The sequence below is a fragment of the Microcebus murinus genome, chromosome 16 (assembly GCF_040939455.1).
Source record: "Microcebus murinus isolate Inina chromosome 16, M.murinus_Inina_mat1.0, whole genome shotgun sequence".
In the NCBI taxonomy this organism is placed as follows: domain Eukaryota; kingdom Metazoa; phylum Chordata; class Mammalia; order Primates; family Cheirogaleidae; genus Microcebus; species Microcebus murinus.
This window is the reverse complement of record NC_134119.1, coordinates 9,941,807-9,960,205: the sequence shown is the minus strand read 5'-3', so window position 1 is coordinate 9,960,205 and position 18,399 is coordinate 9,941,807. Positions and strand designations below refer to the sequence as shown.

Below are 18,399 nucleotides of genomic sequence, written 5' to 3'. Positions count from 1 at the left end.
GTCCCAGACCCCCTGAAGAGAGAGGCCGAAGCGGAACGAGTCTAGGGGCAGGTGCTCCGCACCGCAGGTCCCAGCTGGGCCTTGAAGGCTGCTGGGCGGATGGCCTCGAACTCGGTTTGAATGGAGTCCTTAGGGGAAATGCAGTGTATCTCGCAGCCCGGCCCCACCCCCGCACCCACAATACTTACCCTGCCACACAGGCCGGCCCCTGACCTTCCCTCTCATCTGAGGTTAATTCGTTTCAACACTGCTCACAACCCAATATGTGGATTTCCTGGCCCACCAGTGGGTCGTGACCCACGGTTTGAAAAACACTGCCTAGGCCTGTCTGGGCGCTCTGTGCACACAACAAGGCCCAGGACACAGGGGGGGCGCTGCACAGCGCTGGGGGCTCGAACCCCAGACAGTCACACCCGCTATAACAAGAGGCTTAATTCAGAACCAGGATCCCTGACCCGGGTTCTCAACTGTGTCCTTTTACACACGAGGAAACTGAGGCCCAGCAAGGGGAAGAGGTTGACCCAAAGACCCGGAATTAGCAGGCTTAGAAATCCCACCGCCAAAAGGCAGGGTCACGGCGATAGAGTCCCCCAAACTATTAAAACCAGCGGACGCAGAACGACCTCATCTTTTCCTTATTGGTGGCTGCCCACCTGTGCTGCCCCCTCGGCGGGCCCTACTGGAGAACGGTGTTCACGCGGGTCGTTCTGTGTCAACTGCACAAGCGCCCCCCTTCCCCTCCGTCACTGAACTCCCTGCCTGCCCCCTCCTAGGCAGGACACCCCGCCTCACCACTCAGTCCAGGCACACGGGCTGCTTGGGAGATCCCTGCGGAGTCGGCCAGGGAACTAACTTCCTTCCCGCCGCCCCTTACCCCACTCGGCCTCCAGGGAACCCCACCTCGCAGGGCCCCTCCCCTCCCCCTCAGCCATGCAGGTCGGCCTTGACCCTCACTGACCCCAACTGCTCTAGAACCCCAACTGCTCCGCCACCAAGACCCGAGCCCAATTCCCTGCCTCCCAGCCCGCCGCGGCTGCCCAGACACCCTCTCCACCTGACTGCTGCTGCCCCCTCCTCCCTGGGCTCCCCATTCCTCCCCCTGCCCCTCCTCTGCCCCCCACGGCGGCCTCTGAACCGTCCCCTCTCAAACCCCACTATAAAGGCTTCCCAGCACCTCAGGAGGTCCTGAAGCGTCCAACACAGCATGTCCCCAGCCCCGGCCTGTCCCGACTCTTGCCCAGGCTGGCCCAGCAGCAGCCCCCGACACCCCGCGGTGCTCAGGCAGCTCCTCCCGCATGTGCGCTGCCTGCGCCTCCTGCACTGGCCCCCTGAAACGATCACCTCCACCCTCTTCCCTGGCATCTCCTCTCCATTGACACCTGTCGGCAGCTCCCATCACAGCAGATACTTATCTGTTCAGGGAAGCTCGGCCGCTCCGCCAGGCCAGGCGCACCGCGGGCGGGTGTGGGGTGAATTAGAACACCGCTGCGCCTGTGTGTTTGCGCAGGGCGGACAAAGCCAGCCGCGGTGTCTGCGCTCCAGCTGCGGCTGCCGCAGGGACTGCGGGGCTCACGGAGCCGAAACTGCCGGCTGCCTGGCCCTTTGTAGACGTGCACGGCTCCCACCGCGCGCTGAGCCCGCCAGGGCGGAGCCCCGTGTTCCGCACTGGTTGCCAAGCGCCTGCCACAGCGCCTGGCACCTGCAGGCCCTCCGAACACGTTTGCTGAATGGCCGAGAGACTAAGTAAATGAAAGAATCAAGTCCAAGGGCCCGCCGGCCAGAAACAGGACGTCTTCCTGCAGTTGTGTGACCAGCTCCTGCCTTGGTGGGCCCGGGGGGCCACTCGGGCGAGTCCCAACCTCCCTGTGCCCTTTCTGCGCCATCCCAGAGGAAGCGCTGTCCGGGTTAGCTGAGTGCTGCGGTGATCTCGTAGGGTCTAGATGGTGCCCCCACTCCTAGTGAGTGCCCCCAAATGGCTTCCTCAGCTCTTCGAGTAAAGATAAATGACCTCAACAAGGCCAGCCTGGCAGGGCCCTGCCTGCCCACCTCCTCTCCCCTCTGTCTGCTCTCTCCCCTCCCTCTCTCTGGACTCCAGGCAAAGCGGAGGTTTCAGAAAGCACCGAGCTCCTTCCTGCCTCAGAACCTTTGCACTTGCTGTTCCCTCTGCCTCAACAGCTCCTCCCCCACCAACACCCAGGTACCCTCCTCTACAGGACTAAAGCCCACTCATGCCCACAAGCCTGGCTGAGGTGCCACATGCTCCTGGAAGGTTCCTGACCTCCTCGACTAGCTCAGGCCCTGCTCACAGGTCCCTGCTCTGTTCTTTGCACGTTTCACCATCCCAATTAAGCAACAGTGGAGTTATCCACTTATTGTCAGCCTCTCCCAACCTGCAGCCCCAGCCCCACCCATCAGTAAACGCCATGAGGACTCTCTTGCTCCACAGCGTAGCCCCAGCCCCAGCCCTTGGATGGCACCGGCCACAAAGTAGGTCTCCAAACAAGATGTGTCGGCTGCCTGAACGAATGAACAACCCAAGTTCAGAAAAGTCTACGTGGAGTATTTAAATTACTCAAAGATGCTAACATCCAAACAAAGAGGTAGAAGGATGTAACCTCTAGAGAGGGCAATTTGGTAGTGTCTATCAAAATTCCAAACACACGTGCCCTTGGAACCAAGTGATGTAGCTTTTAGAAATGCATCCTGCAGATAAACTCTCATCTGTGCAAAATGCAGTGTGCATAAGACCAGCTGCTGCAGTCCTGTCTGGGATCCCAAAGACTGGAAGTGACGGGAAGGCCATCGATTTGGGAGGGGTTAAATCCTGGCTCTTTCATAGAACAGGAGACACTACAGCTATAAAAAGGCTTGAAAAAGTGCTTTCTGCACTGATGTGGAATGACCACCAGATTTAGTGGTAATAGAGAAAAGCAAGCTGTATACAGTGTCCATAGTATAATAAAACAAAAAAAAGTGAGAGAATGTAAACACACACACACACACACACACACACACACACACACACACACACAGCTGCTGGCTTGCTCTGAAAGGCACAGGTTAACAATGACTTCCTCCAGCAGAGGAACTAAGGAATTAGGAAACAGTGGCTCAGCAGAAAGACTTTTTGATTTCTATAATTATGTAGAGAAAAGAAGCAATTCCCAAAAGGAACATTTTAAATTTTATTTCATAGGTGGCGGCTGACATAAATGATACATACTAATGAAACTCTGGTTTACAAAGCAGGAAATTGAGACTCTGGTCCTGCTCTGCCACTAATTGTGTGACTCTGGAAAAATCCCCCGCCCACTTGAGGGCTCAAACCCTCCTCGTTTATAACAGAACAGTATTAAACTGACTCAGTCTCCTCGGTTGTTTCTGGCTCTGAAATCCTTTGATGTTTTTTCTAGCAAGAGTTTAGAGGGTCTGGAGTTCTCATGAAGCTGCAGTTCCACGTAAGCTTGTGTTTGAACTTGCATGCTCTCACACACACACGCAATCTTCCTAGCAGGTAACAGAGCATAGACTTTTAATCTAGGAAAAGATCAATGTTAGGTCCATGTCCGACAACATTCTGAGAATTCACTGCCCTCTGAACCAGAAAAACAAAACACAGAAAGTCTCTTAGCAAAACTTCCAGCCTTATCAGAAAAACTGCCTTGCATCTTATCAGAAGCACACCCTCAGGGCTGATGTGAACAGTCCACAGAAGTGCAGCCATGAAAAAAAACACATCACTCACACTCCCTGCGAACACTGAAAAACAGAAAGCTCCAGTTTGCCGAGCAAAAATATTGAAAGCATTTACATTGGTTTTAATTAATCCAAGCACCAGTTTTTTCTTCCCTTTTTCCCCCTGGCCCTAAGACTGAATGTTTAACAGCAAACAAAGAATATGAAAATAGTTAATAATAATTCTGAGTCCTCTGGGTATTTGACAGTAAATTTCATAAATGGTGCATCATTAACATATTTAAGTAGCTGAGATTCCTTTGCTCTTTCCCCTTAAACAACTGCCACCCTGGCAGACACCTCTCCGACACTCACTGCAACACCCACACGGCACTGGGGGACGTTAGTTTCATCTCAGAACCACCACATTTTCTCAGGAGGGTTTCCAAAAATCTTGCTTTTCTTACTATTGGCATGATCTTTGCTCTAGCCATGCACCACCAGTAAATATGATTTGCTTAATATTTCTAGTATTTAGATTCACTCATTAATTTTTATTTTAAAGGGAAACTTTACACTACAACCACAAACGGAAAATCAATGTCACCTCCATAAACAGAAGGTAGGGTAAAGACACAACAAAAATAAAAGTTACAGAATTGGAGCGAGACAGAGTGGCTGGCCAAAGGCCCTGAGCCTGAGGCTTGCCCCGCCTTAGCTACGGTGTGGGCACAGATGCTGAGTGTGGGGTTTAATGAGTTTTGCCCAGTGTTATCCGCCCTTGTCACCACAAACCACAGTCCAGATATGGAATATTTTTTTCATGACCCCAGAAAGTCTACCTGTGCTAAGGACCGGAGATAGCAGGGAGAGAAGAACAAGTGTTAGAAAGAAAGGTGTTCAAGACACGGCGCTGCCTTGCTGAGACTCCACTCCTGACCCACTCAAAGACAGAACACCACTGAAAACGTCAGCTCTCGTTGTATGCCGTGTACTCAGCGGAGGACCAGCTGAAACCATCTCGCCTGCCACGGGAGGCACCTGGCCTGCACTCGAGGCATCAGCACCAAAAGGGAGGAAGAAGGTGGAAGCCGTGGCAGTGGATTCCGAGGTCACTACTCTAGGTCCTCTGTGCCTCAGTGCCTTTGCACATGCTGCTCCCTTTGTCCTGAATGCCCTTCTGTACCTGCTGACCTCACTTCTCCTAACAAGCTACTATTTGGCTATCATAATTTAAACTTGAGCCACCTCCTCCTGGAGGCCCTCCCTGATTCCCCAGGCTGGGTCAGGCAGCTCTTCTTCTATGTCCCCAGATGCCACAGAATCCCATACTGAAGTCTATCTGTGGATTCATTTTCCGTCTCCCCCTAGACTATGAGCTCTTAGAAGGCAGATGAGGGTCTTAGAGCAATGGTAATAATACATGATGCAGCAAAAGCAGCTAAAATTTATTGAGAACTCACATGCCAGACACCGTTGCAAGCACATGCCATGCAGTATGTTATTTTACCCTCACAGCAATCTACGAGGTGGGCACTGTGGACCCTCCTTCCATGGGCAGGAAACTGAGACGTGCAGAGGCGCATTCCCGTGCCTGAAGCCCCACAGCTCGTACCCAGGCCGACCCGGGCGCATCGTCAACCCCGGGCCCGGGATGCTCGACCTCAGAACGACTTTCCACGAGAGGCTGGAGGACTCCTTGTTGTGGGGTCTGATTGGCATTTGGTGGCATCCCCGGCTCTACCCACTAGATGCCAGCAGTAGCATCCCTGCCCCTCTCCCAGCTGTGGCAACCAAAACTGTCTCCAGGCACTGCCGACCCGTCCTGCCGGGCAGAGCCGCCCCCGCCGAGCACCGCGCCTGCGCTGCACCCCCAGCCCGGCGCTGCACCCCCAGCCCGGCACTGCACCCCCAGCCCGGCGCTGCACCCCCAGCCCGGCGCTGCACCCCCAGCCCGGCGCTGCACCCCCAGCCCGGCGCTGCACCCCTAGCCCGGCGCTGCACCCCCAGCCCGGCGCTGCACCCCCTAGCCCGGCGCTGCACCCCCAGCCCGGCGCTGCACCCCCAGCCCGGCGCTGCACCCCCTAGCCCGGCGCTGCACCCCCAGCCCGGCGCTGCACCCCCTAGCCCGGCGCTGCACCCCCAGCCCGGCGCTGCACCCCCAGCCCGGCGCTGCACCCCCAGCCCGGCGCTGACCCCCAGCCCGGCGCTGCACCCCCAGCCCGGCGCTGACCCCCAGCCCGGCGCACAAGGCCCGCGTGCAGCCCAGGCGCTCGGACTGCTGGAGGCGTCCCCCGTGAGTCATGCCCTCAGACCCGCGCTGATTCAGAAACGAGACAGCTGCTCACCACCCGCCCTGGCAGGTAACACTCATCTCGGCAGCAGGCGTCTGAAAACCCTCCTCACCACCCTCCTGTCACCACGTTCCTGGGTTCTGGCCCCGAAGCCGGGCCTCATTAATGTGTGGGGAGAGCTCTGGCCACTTCCAGGAGCTTCGAGACACAACTGCTGGAGAGGCCGGCCCCGCCCCCCTGGGGGTCTGCAGAGACCCAGGTCCCGGGCCACAGAGCAGCGCGGCGTCAGGGGACCCCGCTCCCCTCCCGCGCCTGGCTTAAGACTTGGGGAAACTCCACGTCCTCACATGGAACATGAGGGTGACGAGGTTGGTGACCATACCAGCCTGACAGTTCATCTAATCCACACAAAGCCCAAACCACAGAGAATACGCAATAAATGGGGTCTAGTGGGTTATTATCATCACTGAAAGAATGATCTTTTAAGCAAAATTCTGCCCTTTCTCTGATATAGTTGCTCTACTTTACAACTTGAAAAGTATGACATGCACTAGCCCCTGAGCCCCTTTAAAAGCTTTAAAAATAAGAAAAAAAAAGGAAGAAATGTTCATAAAAATAAAATGGATTGGTCAGCACTTTGGGAATTCTCCTTTTCATCACAGACTCCGCTGACCTTCAGAAAATGTGTGAAGAATGGCTCCCATGCCCCTCCTTCCCACGCCCCCAGGCTACCTGGGAATGGATCCCCTAAATCTTACTAAAGTGTTAGTGACTCAGTGAACAACATGTCATAATGAAAATGGTTAACAGCTAACATAGCTATACCATTTACTTAATACCAAGAATGCATCTAACATATATTAATGTTTGCCCCACGGGAACCCTGTGAAATGTATGAGATGGTTTCCTCACTTTATAAATGGGGGAAATGAGGCCCAGAGAGGGTGAGTCATTTGCCCAAGGTCACACTTCTTCTAAGTGGCAGAGCCGAGACTCAAGTCTCGGGCAACCTGGCCCTCCTGCCTGCCTAACCGTCACTCTTCCCCGCTTCTCATAAACGGGGACGGACGCCTCACCCCGGCACCTGGAATGAGGCCGCGCTGGAACAGGAACTCCCTGGGGGCCTCACTGTCTCCCTCAGGAGCTAGACTGCCCCCGACAACTGAAGACACAGATTCCTTTCTTCTGGAATGTTCACAATCCCTCTATTTGCCCCGGGATTGAGTCAAGGGTTATTTTAAAAATCGCAGTCAGGCCACACCGCGGCCCCGCCAGAGCCCTTCCTCCTCCTCTTGCTCACCCCCCCAGACGGACGCACGGCCAAGTCCGAGGTGGCCACTCAGTGCCAACCCACCAGCCAACAGATCACTTTTGAAAAAAGGAACAGCAAGAGAACATCTTCTCTGCGGAGAGCTACGGGCGGGTGGAATTTTCGGGAAGCAGAACAGAATGACCAAAATAGAAACCTAGCGAGGGAACCTGCAGGAGGCGGCCGTCCTGCAGAGGAGGAGGAGGGCGCAGAGCTAAATGGCGCCTTCGGGTTTGAACGGCTTGCAGGAGAGGAGCCGGGGCCTGGCCTCGGGGCTGGACGCCCCTGAGACGGCCGACAGGGCCACAGAGCCGGGGCCCGTCCGGGGCGAGGTGACCCGGTGCAGCGCGCCGCGAGCTCACCCCCGAGGTGGTGCGAGGCCCAGGCCCAGGTTTGAGACATCACAGTCTGTCGCCACGGCAGCACTCAGGATGTCACAACCTGGCACGGAAGATCCGCAGCCAGAGGGAAGGCGTGCGGATGGACAGACCAGTGCTGCCTCCCGCCCCGACGGCGCCCATAACCCCCTGCACACCGGGGGCTGCAGGGAATCTGCAGAACGGAGCGGGAAGGTGGATGGATTTGATTCTGGTCGACCAGCACCAGCTATAGGGAAGGACCTCTTTGAAAAGCGACCCATCCCCTGCAAATAGCACACCCGACACTCAGCGAACTTTCGGATAAGAAAAGCCGCCCAGACCCCGCTCCCCGCCGGCCCGCGCGCAGGCGCGACGGCAACTGGATTCCTCGTCAGTGAATCATGTGTGTTAGTAATGACGACGCTCAGGTCGTCACACCCTTCATTCAGAGGTGACACATACAGACGCGGGCCCTGAAAGCCGAGAAATTCCATCCGGACAAATCAGGTCCAGAAGTGCCAGAAAGGAAAGGACGGACGTTTACCGTCCCGTCTCGTCCGTGCGCAGCCACTGGAAAAAGCCACCTTGAACGCCATGGTCTTTGCTGACCTTGCCCCGGCTAAGACAGCTGTCTGCCTGCACCAGACAGGCCGAGAAAGGCCCAGCAGTGCTTCCCAGGCAGGCTGCCACGAAGGCCAGGCGCCCGGGACACAGGGCCGGGACGGCCTGGAGCAACGAGGCTCGCAGCGCGGCTGCTGGCACGGCGTCTGCAGAAACACAGGCGCCCGCACGCCGGCACGTCCTGCTTTTGGAGAGGCGTGGAGAATGTATGGAATCTGCAACCCGCAGGCCTCAAGGTCACCTTTTAGATGGGGGCAGCAGGGCCCAGGCCCGTGGCAGACACAGGACTCATCTCCATCCTCCAATCTGGATGGGAAGAACTGCCTCTTGCTGGCTTCAAGGGGCCCTTCTGCCTTGAAGAATTCCAGACACACTCCTGTTTTCGTTCATTCTAGTAGCGGGTGTCCACCGTGCCTCCAGCTTTCCCGCGTGCTGTCCCTGCAGCTCACAGCCACCCTGGGAGGTGGGTAATCGCAGCACTTCCGTGCTAAAGTTGGGGAAACTGAGGCTTGGGGTGCAGGAAAACTTCAAAGTTCACAAAGACAGTTGGGACAGAGCCGGGATTCAAACTGAGGCATCACTTACTTGCAGTAAAATGCATGAATATTTAATGTACATCTCGTGCCTTTTTATTTGTGCGCACACACTCAAGACATAGAACACTTACAGTCCTGCCAGAAGGTTCCCTGTGTCCCCCTCTGCCAGGGGGAACCACTCACTGACTTCTCCTACCATAGACCGGGCTTGACTGTTCTTGAACATCACATAAATAAAATCACATAGGATGGACACGTCTCACTTCTTTTGCTCAACACTGTCTGAGCTTCGTTCACACTGCGTGCAATGAGTCGTTTCTTTTTTTATTGCCACGTAGCATTTCACCGTAGGAATGCACCATGCTGCGTTTGCCCAGTCGCCTTGCCGTACTACCTCTGTTTTTAAAGATAGCCATTTGAGATCAAATTTGTGATTTAGAGAGTTCTGTTTCAAACAGAGGAGACCACAGTGCACGACAGAGAGCGGGACTCGCAGTGGCTTCCTCACCAAAAGGAGAAGGAAAGATCTGGTCAGAAGAATTAACCAGAAATAGACTTCAGATAATCCTCCTGCAGAAACGGGGCTCGCCACGGCTGAACCCACCATCAAAGGCCCACGGAAGGGGGCACGGGCGGGGGAGCATCCCTTCTTTTCATCCTCTAACCAACTTGGCAAAGGGCCCTCACCCTCACCCCTGCCGCCCCAGGGAGCTGAGTCCCCAGCTGATCCCCACACCCCCCGGCACGGCCTGAAAAGCTCATCTCCACTTTTCTTTCGGCCAACATAAGATCCAAGCGGAAACTTCCCCTTGAAGACAGCGGGGCCCGTGCAACCCTTGGCCAGGGGCAGAGATTTAAAATTAATACCTTACTGACTGACGGGTTCTTTATTTATGCTTTTCCCCGGGAGCTTTCATTTCAGTGCCATGTTCCCGGGGGTGGGCACACTTAATCGGCGGCCCCTGCCAACCCCTGGTTATTAAGACATTCTTCCCTGCTCCATGGCAACGGAGGTGATGTCACCCGCTGCAGCTTTCAGACCTGTAGCCCACCTTCGTAGGATTATTCAGGTATACAGCCCCTCTCTGTAGCCTTTAAAATAACTTCTGCAGGCGTTTCAGACTTAAAGGGGTTTTTCTTTCCCCCTCATTTAACACTCCCGCTTTTGCAGGCATGCCCGAGCAGGTCTGTTTTGATAAGGGCCTTTACAAATCCTGAGCTTTGCAGGCCATTTTCTTCCCTCCAGAAAGTTCACCCAGGCATGGCTCAATTAAAATTCACATGAGAAGTACTGGCTTTTAGAAATGCACTTTATTAACTAAAATAGGCCCAGCTGAAAAAATGCTCTTTCCCAAAACCTCAGATTTGAAGGTAGGGAGAGTCCCAAATGCCAACTCAGGAAAAGCAATCTGCCTGCTCTGTGTGTAGCTTATAGTCTGCCTTTGGTATATTTCTCTTGCAGAGGGGGAAAAAAAGCATTAAAGATCCAAGGCACAGGGATTTAGATCTAAATGCCAGTTTATAGGAAATGCAGGGGACAGAGGAACAGGTTAAATGACACCACAGGGATGTGGCTGGCAAAATCCAAAGTGGGGAGAACTGCCCCAGAAAAATGACCTCGTTCCTCCAACAAATAAATGGCAAGGAAATAGACTAATGGTGGTTTTTTTATAGAATAAAAGAGACAATGATCGTGTCAACCAAATACAACACAAGGATCATGTTTGGTTCAAACCAATTAATTATAAAAAGACAACTTATGAGGCAAGCAGGAAAATCTGAACACTGGCTATTTCATCCTAAGTCATTTTTTAGGCTTATTAATAGTATTTGATTTTTCTCAAGAGTCCTTATCTTTGAGAGATACATACTAATCTATTCATCAATAAAATATTATGACATGTGGAATTGGATTTAAAGCAGGCAGGGGTGAGGGTGGGAGGACATGCTGGGATGGGAGGAGCAGAATAAGTCTGGCCTTACTGTCATTGTCAACAATAATATTCTAAAGCTGAGTCTTTTAGAAAAGTAAAAAAGCAATAATAGTTGAAGCTGGGTGCTGGGAACATGGGAGTTAATTATACCATCATCTCCACTTTTGCATACATATTTTGGGAAAAGTTTATAATAAACGTTCAGGGAAAATGTCAAAGGCAGTTCCTCTTGCTTTGGGAAACTTGCACCAGGCTCTGCTCCAGGTGGGGCAGCAGACAGCCCCCCGGCCTATCCCAGGAAGAGCCCCAGGCTCGAGGTCTTGCCTTATTCCCTGAGCTCAGTTTGAGAACGATGACCAAAAACCTAACCTTGCACCAGCCCAGGGAAGCCCAGGACGGCTGGAGCTCTGCAGAGCTTGTCGTTATTTCCTGTGTGGGGGAGGGAGGAAGGAGGAAGTCCCTCCTTGGGGGGAAGCCACAGTGCATCCATCACGCCGCATTTTCAGGGCTACTCCTTCCTGGCCCCGGCTCAGGCAGTCCCATGGGGCCAGGCGTGATGCCAGGGGAGATCCTGCATCCCCGAGACAGGCAGCCACATGGGACTCTCCCAGCCACAGAATCTGGACAATTGAGGAAGCTTCTGCAGCCAGCCAAGTTCCAGGGCTGAGGCAGGGACAGAGGAGAGATTTTAAAGTCAGAACTGAACATGCATAAGAGTTAGAAAATTTGCTATAGCGCCAGACTCAAGCCCAGCAGCCCGAATCACCAAACGGCATGCCCCTTCACTTGCTGTCCATCCTCTCTTAACGTTCAGGATTCCTCAAAGTCCAAGGCCGATGCCCTCGAGAATTCAGGAGAGCTAGAAGATCTCTCAGAGCCCATCACCGTGGATGCCACCTGTCGCCTTGCGCTGAATACACTGCCTCATTGAAGCCTCACGTCAGCCCTGCACACACTGTAGGAACACGCGCACACACCACGCATGTGCGTGTGCAGGATCTGTGTCGGTGGGCACTGTCATGGCCAGCCCCATTTCACAGAGGAGAAAACGCAAGCCCAAGGAACAAAAACCACCTGCCCTCCGGCATAATGCTCATCGGGAACCCTGAAGCTTTTCATCCATTTATTCGGCAAATACCGAGATCGCGGCTTGCTGCGTGCCAGCCCTGCTTCCTCACGGGCGCCCAGGCACACGGCAGCTAAGGCAGCACCCTGAGCCAGGGTCTTCTGACGTCAGACCTGGTGCTGGGACTTGCTGAGCCAGTGGCGTGCAGGTTTGGAAGGCACGAAGGCTCAGGCACCCAGGAGGCATGAAGGACCATCCATGGGGATGCAGAAAGAAACGTAAAAATAGCAGAACTCCCATTTGCATCCTGTCCTTGTCCGTTTCTGTTCTTGCCAGTTTCATAACGAGCATGATCCCATTAGGACAGCAGTAAACACGCAACTTATAACCACGTAAGTATCAGCTCCTAGGGGCGAATGTGCGCACGTGCTACCCGACCTGGGACACACCAGACACAGCCGGAGAACGCAGCTCTACGGGGGTCCCGCTGCCCTCTCGGGGGGCCACATCCTGGCTATGAGCCACAGTGCTGAGGGACTCAGGGTCCCAAGTGCGCAGGTTCAAGGCCCGGCCTGCCATTTGCCTGGTGCACGACTCTCAGCAAAGCCAACTCACCCCAAAGAGTCTGACCTCACTGATCCAGGGAGATTTTACTGCGCAGCCAGGACTAAGAACCACTTGCCACTCACACTGCATTCTTCAGGTTTATTTAACCCACCGCCTTATGTGGCTGGAGTGGCTTGGGAACCAATTTGAACAACACTGCTTTAAGGTTTTAAGAGCCTCTGCTCCTGATCAAAATCTAAGGCCCCCTAAAGAACAGAGGGCCTTTAACTTGGAGGCCAGGATGACATGTGTTCAGTGGTAAAGAATGATGGAGGCAACTTTACCCCCATTTCCTCTGCGTCCCCGACAAGGCCGCTACTCAATTCTAGCCCTGGGTTCACCTTTCCAGCTGCACCTGGAGACATTATTTGTCCAAAGCAGGCTTATTAAGGCCTGTCCTTAACACAGACGGCAATGTCTCTGAATGTCACATGTGTTTAGCGAACCTGCTTGCTTAGTGTAGAACTCTATTTTTAGTAAGCACCAAAAAAAAAAAAAAAACCCAGATACTGTATCACAGCACCTCATTTGTCCCTATTTGTTTACCAGGCTGTGTCCCATAATAGCCGGGGGCAGGTAAGGGCAGGGACCACATCTAATTTGTCTCTCTACCCCCACAGGGCCTGGCACAACACCAGCATTCAGTGTGTTTGCCGAACGAACGAGGTTTTAATTGTCCCCTGTGAATAGGTTGAGAGCAGGTGTTCCCAAGCTGAAGTGCAAGCGACAGGAGCGAATGGGCCACAGAAGGGCCCGTGTCTCTCCCTGAGAAGTGGTATGAAGGCAATGAGGGGGAATTTGCAAGGGAGTGGGGATTGGGGTTGCAGTGGGGGACGGGGTGGGGGCGGCCCAGTGTGTGGGGGAAGGGACACACGTGTGTAGTGTGCACATGCATGGAGCATGTATGTGTCTGTGCAGGGTCTGGGGCTTTCATCAGCTTTGCAAAGGGCTGTGACCCCAAAAGTTTAAGAATCTCAGGAGTCAACTCTACAAAGCAACAGGCAGCGATAGAACAGTCTGCTTTCCTTTCCAAAAGGTCAGAGTTGGCGCCGTATGCTCGAGCTTACCAGGAATGGAAGGAGGAACGCCCCAGACCTACTGAGGCAAAGCAGACACACGCACCTCCCCCGTGTCTGTCTCCAAGCCAGGACACTGGACATCCGGCACCTCTGCAGGTGACCAGAGAGTCCCAGTGCCCACCCATCTCTCCCAATGCATTACAAGTTGGGAGGAGTATGGATCCACTGAAGTCTCACACGCACAAGGGAATTCGACTTCTGAACTGCCTGGGACAGCCAGCACATCTTCCCCGTCCAAGCCGGGCTCAGTGCCCCCTCCATCAGGACCCCACCTCCCTGCCCCCAGTCTGTCTATCACCATGCACTTGGCTGTCGCCTCTACTAGAAGAAAAATAAGTCTACTTTGCTCATCTCTGGAAAATACATTTGATACCTAGGCAGATGAAATGGATAATTTCTTAGAAACATACCATGCACCAAAATTTACTCCAGTAGAAATAGAAAGTGTAAACAGGCCAATTTCTACAAACGTAGCAGAGAAAGCCATAGAGAAACAACTCCACAAATAAGTACCAGGCCCGTAAGTGTTCACAGATAGTGTCACAGAGGAATTCTATCACACCTTCAGAAACCAGGGTGCACATAAGTTGTTCCCAAGCATAGAAAAGGAAAAAAACCTGAGAGCACACAAAAAAGCCCATTGCAGACAAATATCACACATGAATACCGCTGAAAAAATAATCTTAAATAAAACATTACCAAACCACAACCACAAGAATATAATACACAGCGGCCAAGTGGGGTACATCCCAGGAAGGTTTCAATATTAGGAAATCTAGTAATAAAGCCAACATATTAATAGGTCTAAGAAGAATAAAATTTTATTTCTCCACGGATGCCAAAAAGCCTTTCGTATCATTCAACTCCCATTTCTAACAAAAACTCTCAAGGAAATAGGAATGAATGGGGACTTGTTTAACACGATAGAATACATACACCTCCACCTAAAGCCCACCCTAGACTCTTGCTGGGTTCAAGAACAAGGCAAGGAGGCCTGCCGCTTCCTCTAGGCTGTAACACCCTGCTGGAGCTGTTCGTTAGCGCAGTTAGACGAGAGAAAACAACAGGCAACACCAGCCCTCTGAGGGCAGGAGCTGGGGCCTGGTCCCCACTGCTCCCCAGGACCTAACACAATAGCTGCTCCCTAGCAGGGCAAGTAAATAAACAATGGCTTGCATGAACTGGAACGCCTCTATTAACGAAAGCAAAGGGTTGATAAAATGCTAGTAGCAAATCACACCCTGTGTTAGCCGACTTAAATGGGTTAATCCATTCAAAGTGGACAACAGCCCTATGAGGTAAATACTATTTTTTCAGCTGTTTTACAGATAAGCAAACTGAGGGCCAGAGACGTTCAAGGACTTGCTCAAGATCACCCTGTCGGTAAATGCTTTAAGTGCCAGCCCAGCTGTGGTCCCGGGGCCCTTGCTAACTGCTTGACACGTGTCTCCACCACAGGAGGGAACGGGGACCCTCCACGAGAGTTGAGAGCCCAGGCCCTGCAGTGGGCCAGTATCACGCCTCAGCTCTGCCTTCCTGGGAAAACTGCTCCACCTCTGTGTGCCACAGCGTCCTCCTCATCAAATGGGGGTGCTAACAGCGCCTGCCCGCCAGGGCTGGAGGGGTATTACGGGGCGCTAATAAACGCCTGCTACATGCGAAAGCTCCAAAACATGAGCATTCAACCTCCCCAAACCTCGACCAATTCTAACGATGATGTCTGTCCCACCCGAAGGCCTTTTCCTTCCTTGGTTTCTGCCAAGCCCAAGCCCACAGTTTAGGGAACACTCCCTGGCACCACCAATACGCTGTCATCTGGGGCAAAGCCTAACAACTGCGCAAAGGCCAGTGCTGGCCGCTGGGGAGGCCCACCATGCACAGAGCAGTGACTGCTCGTGGCATCTGGGTAAGCCAGAGCCAGACCCCACCTGGGACAGCTCACACTGGCCTCTCGAAGCTCACCGTGTCCCTGCACGGCATGGGCGCTGACTCTTCTGTGCTGCCTACCTCTCGACAGTCATTATTTCGCAGATTCCAGAGCATAGCTCTCTACTCCTGAAGGGTGGGCTTTGCATACTAAATCCTCCCAGAGAGCATAGTTTGCAACAGAGTTATTGTACGGTGGAGGAACTTGACAGGTGCCACCTCGGCCAGGTGGTCAAGGTTGACATCAACAGGCTAAATCGTGTTGACGGCACGTCCCCTCGAAGTGATGTGAGGCGGTGAGCAGGGTGCTTTACCTTTGGGGCCTTCCTTCCCGAAACTCTCAGCCCTCTTCTAATCATGAGAAAAATACCGGAAAAACCCTTCTGGACGGACAACCTATAATACCCTACAACCAGCGCTCCTCAAAACTGTCCAGCTCGTAAAAAAAAAACAAAGACATTCTGAATCTACATAAAGTATAAACTTCAGTTAACAATAATGTGTCAATATCGCTTCATAAATTATAACAGATGCACCATACTGATGTGAGATGTTAATAATATGAGGGAATTGGGTGTTGCGTACATGGGAACTCCGTGCTATCTTTGCAACTCTTCTATAAACCTGAAACTGTTCCAAAAAATAAAGTTTATCAAAAATAAAAAAAAATTCCAGGGCTTTCTCTGGAAATTAGATACCCATCTGGTGGCCACCAAGCACCACTTGCCAAAAAAAACTATGAAAAGCACCTCCCTTCAGATTTGGCCTGGAAACTGTTTCCCTGGAAATACCCCCACCCCACGGGCACACACACAAAAATAAAAGTTAGCTGATTGGGAATCTGGGAGGGGTGTCAGTTCCCTGCAAAACATGACTTTGATCTTAAGGAACAGAAAGACCACTGATGTCAGCGAGGGCTCCTGTGGGTTCTTAACTGTATGGTTTCGAAGCAAAGGACGCCCTCCAGATTGCCGCTCTGGGAGACTGGTGTCTTTTGCTGACTATTTCCAACTCCAGCCCAAACACAAAAATCACTAATTACCATCTCCAGGTATCCAAGCAAAAGCGATACCCAAAGTCAAAGCAAATGCCTCACCCAAGGTGGCCAGAGAGGACACCCGCCATAGGAAAATGAAAACTCCTCCACTCATCTGCCTAACTCAGCGCCGGGAAAACAGCGAGGCACCGAGCATCGAGCACCCCGACAGGCTTCCTACACCAGCCGGGGAGCACGGCCCGGCCCACGCACCAGATGCGGGCGGGCTCCGAGCGTCTGGAAGTTACCAGCAGGCTTGCCCCAGCCTTCTACAAGCATGGGCTGGGCTGAGCTGGGCTGGGCTGTCAAAATCAGGAAGCCTGGTTGGGTTTCTTTTTGTTTTTTCCAAGACAACCTGCTAACCAGAAAAATACAGTGAGGTTGGGCTTATGACCTCCTCCGCCTCCTCCTCCTCCTCCTGACGAGTGCTCCTGCTAAACACGTGAAATGACAGATGCGATCTCCGCCCAGCCTGGGGAAGTCCCCCGCCCCCAGCGACGCGGGGCGGCCGCAGGCACAGACCCACCGAGTCTGGGCAGGAATAGCCGGCGTCCTCCCGAATCCACACTCCGGCTCCCCTGCACCCCCACGTCCCCCCACCCCCGAATCCTCTGCAGCCGAGGGGAAGAAGATCACTGCACGAAGCTCAGGCTGACCCAGGGGGACGCGCACAGCAGCAGCCAGGGAGGAAATGGGCCGGCCGCGCCCCAGAGCCAAACCACCCCGGCACCAGACAGCCTCTTCCTCAGCTCGCACCACGTCCCCAGCAGCCGCCTCGCACGAGGTGGGGGGGGGGGTGGGCACAGCGCTGTCTCGCTCCAGCGCCTGGAGGGAAGGCGCAGCTTCCAGCCCTGACAATTCCGTGCAGGGCACCCCTCTGTGCATGCCCCCCCACTAACTCATCCTCTGCTTCCTCACCTCCCCCTCCAAAGGCAAGTAAACCACTTCCACTGCCCTCTGACCACGCAGTCCCAGGGACGGGCGAGCAGACGCCACCCCCAGCTGGGGACCTGCCGCCTTTTGCTTTGCGGGCAGTGGCCCTCAGGGACAAGCCACAAGGGACTGGAAACCGACTCCCCGACGGGGCAAGAGTGAGCCGACCGCCCCCTAAGGGTGGCGGCGGTCACTGACGCCACCTCCCCTCCCTCTCACCTGGGCAGGGGCACCCTCCCCTCCAGGCCCCCGAGGGAGTGGGCCGTGCGGAGCGTGCGGGGGCTCTGCGCCCACTCCCCAGGCCCCAGCCCCCGCCCGGGCTCGGGGGCCAGGCCTGGGGAGCCTCCACCGACCTTCGATAGGCAAATAGTCATAGTCGAAGAGGATGGAGAAGTCGAACTCGTCTTGGGGGCTGCCCCCTGGCTCGTGGCCCGGGCCGTCCCTGCCGTCGGGGTCCGGGGGCTGCTGCTCCGGGGCGTCCATGGCGCTCCAGGCGGCGGGAGGGCTGCGGGGCCGGGGCCGGGGCCGGGGCGAGGGCGGGCGCGGCTTTCTCCGTGGCCCCTCGCCCGGGAAGGCGAAGGCGGCAGCACGCCGGGCGCGGAGGGGGCAGGAGCGGCGGGGTCACTTCCCTCGTGGGGACGCACGCCGGGTCCGGGACGGCGCGCCGGGCGCAGCGGGTCCTGGACGCGCCGGGGGAGCTGCGCGGCGGCGGCGCGAGCTTCCTGCTCCGGGAGGCACCTGTTGCAGCCCGAGGAGGGGGGGCGGGGAGGCGGGGACAGGGCGGCCAGGCCAGCGGGGGCGGGGCCGCCACCCGGGCCCGGGGGAGGGGCGCGCGCCGGGCCGGCCCGCGCTGGGGAGGAAGGAGGCCGCCCGCGGGCCCTGCCAGGGCGCCGTGCTTAGCAAGGGGCCCAGGCCACCGCCAGCCGCTCGTTGCCTCCCACCCTTCTGGGGTGAGCGCAGCGCGCCCTGCCATCCCCAAGGTGTAGACAAGAAAGCTGCTGCCACTGGTACTTTTGCCCCAGGGA

General features: G+C 54.8%; 1 protein-coding gene across 1 annotated transcript in view; it reads right to left on the bottom strand.

The window, feature by feature from the left end:
- NFATC2 (nuclear factor of activated T cells 2) overlaps positions 1–17,857 on the bottom strand; it is a 134,841-nt gene extending 116,984 nt beyond the window's left edge. The window contains exon 1 of the mRNA XM_012766117.3: positions 17,728–17,857. Coding sequence (XP_012621571.1) covers positions 17,728–17,857 — 130 coding nt within the window. The remainder of the gene's footprint in view (positions 1–17,727) is intronic.
- Positions 17,858–18,399: the final 542 nt, after the last annotated feature.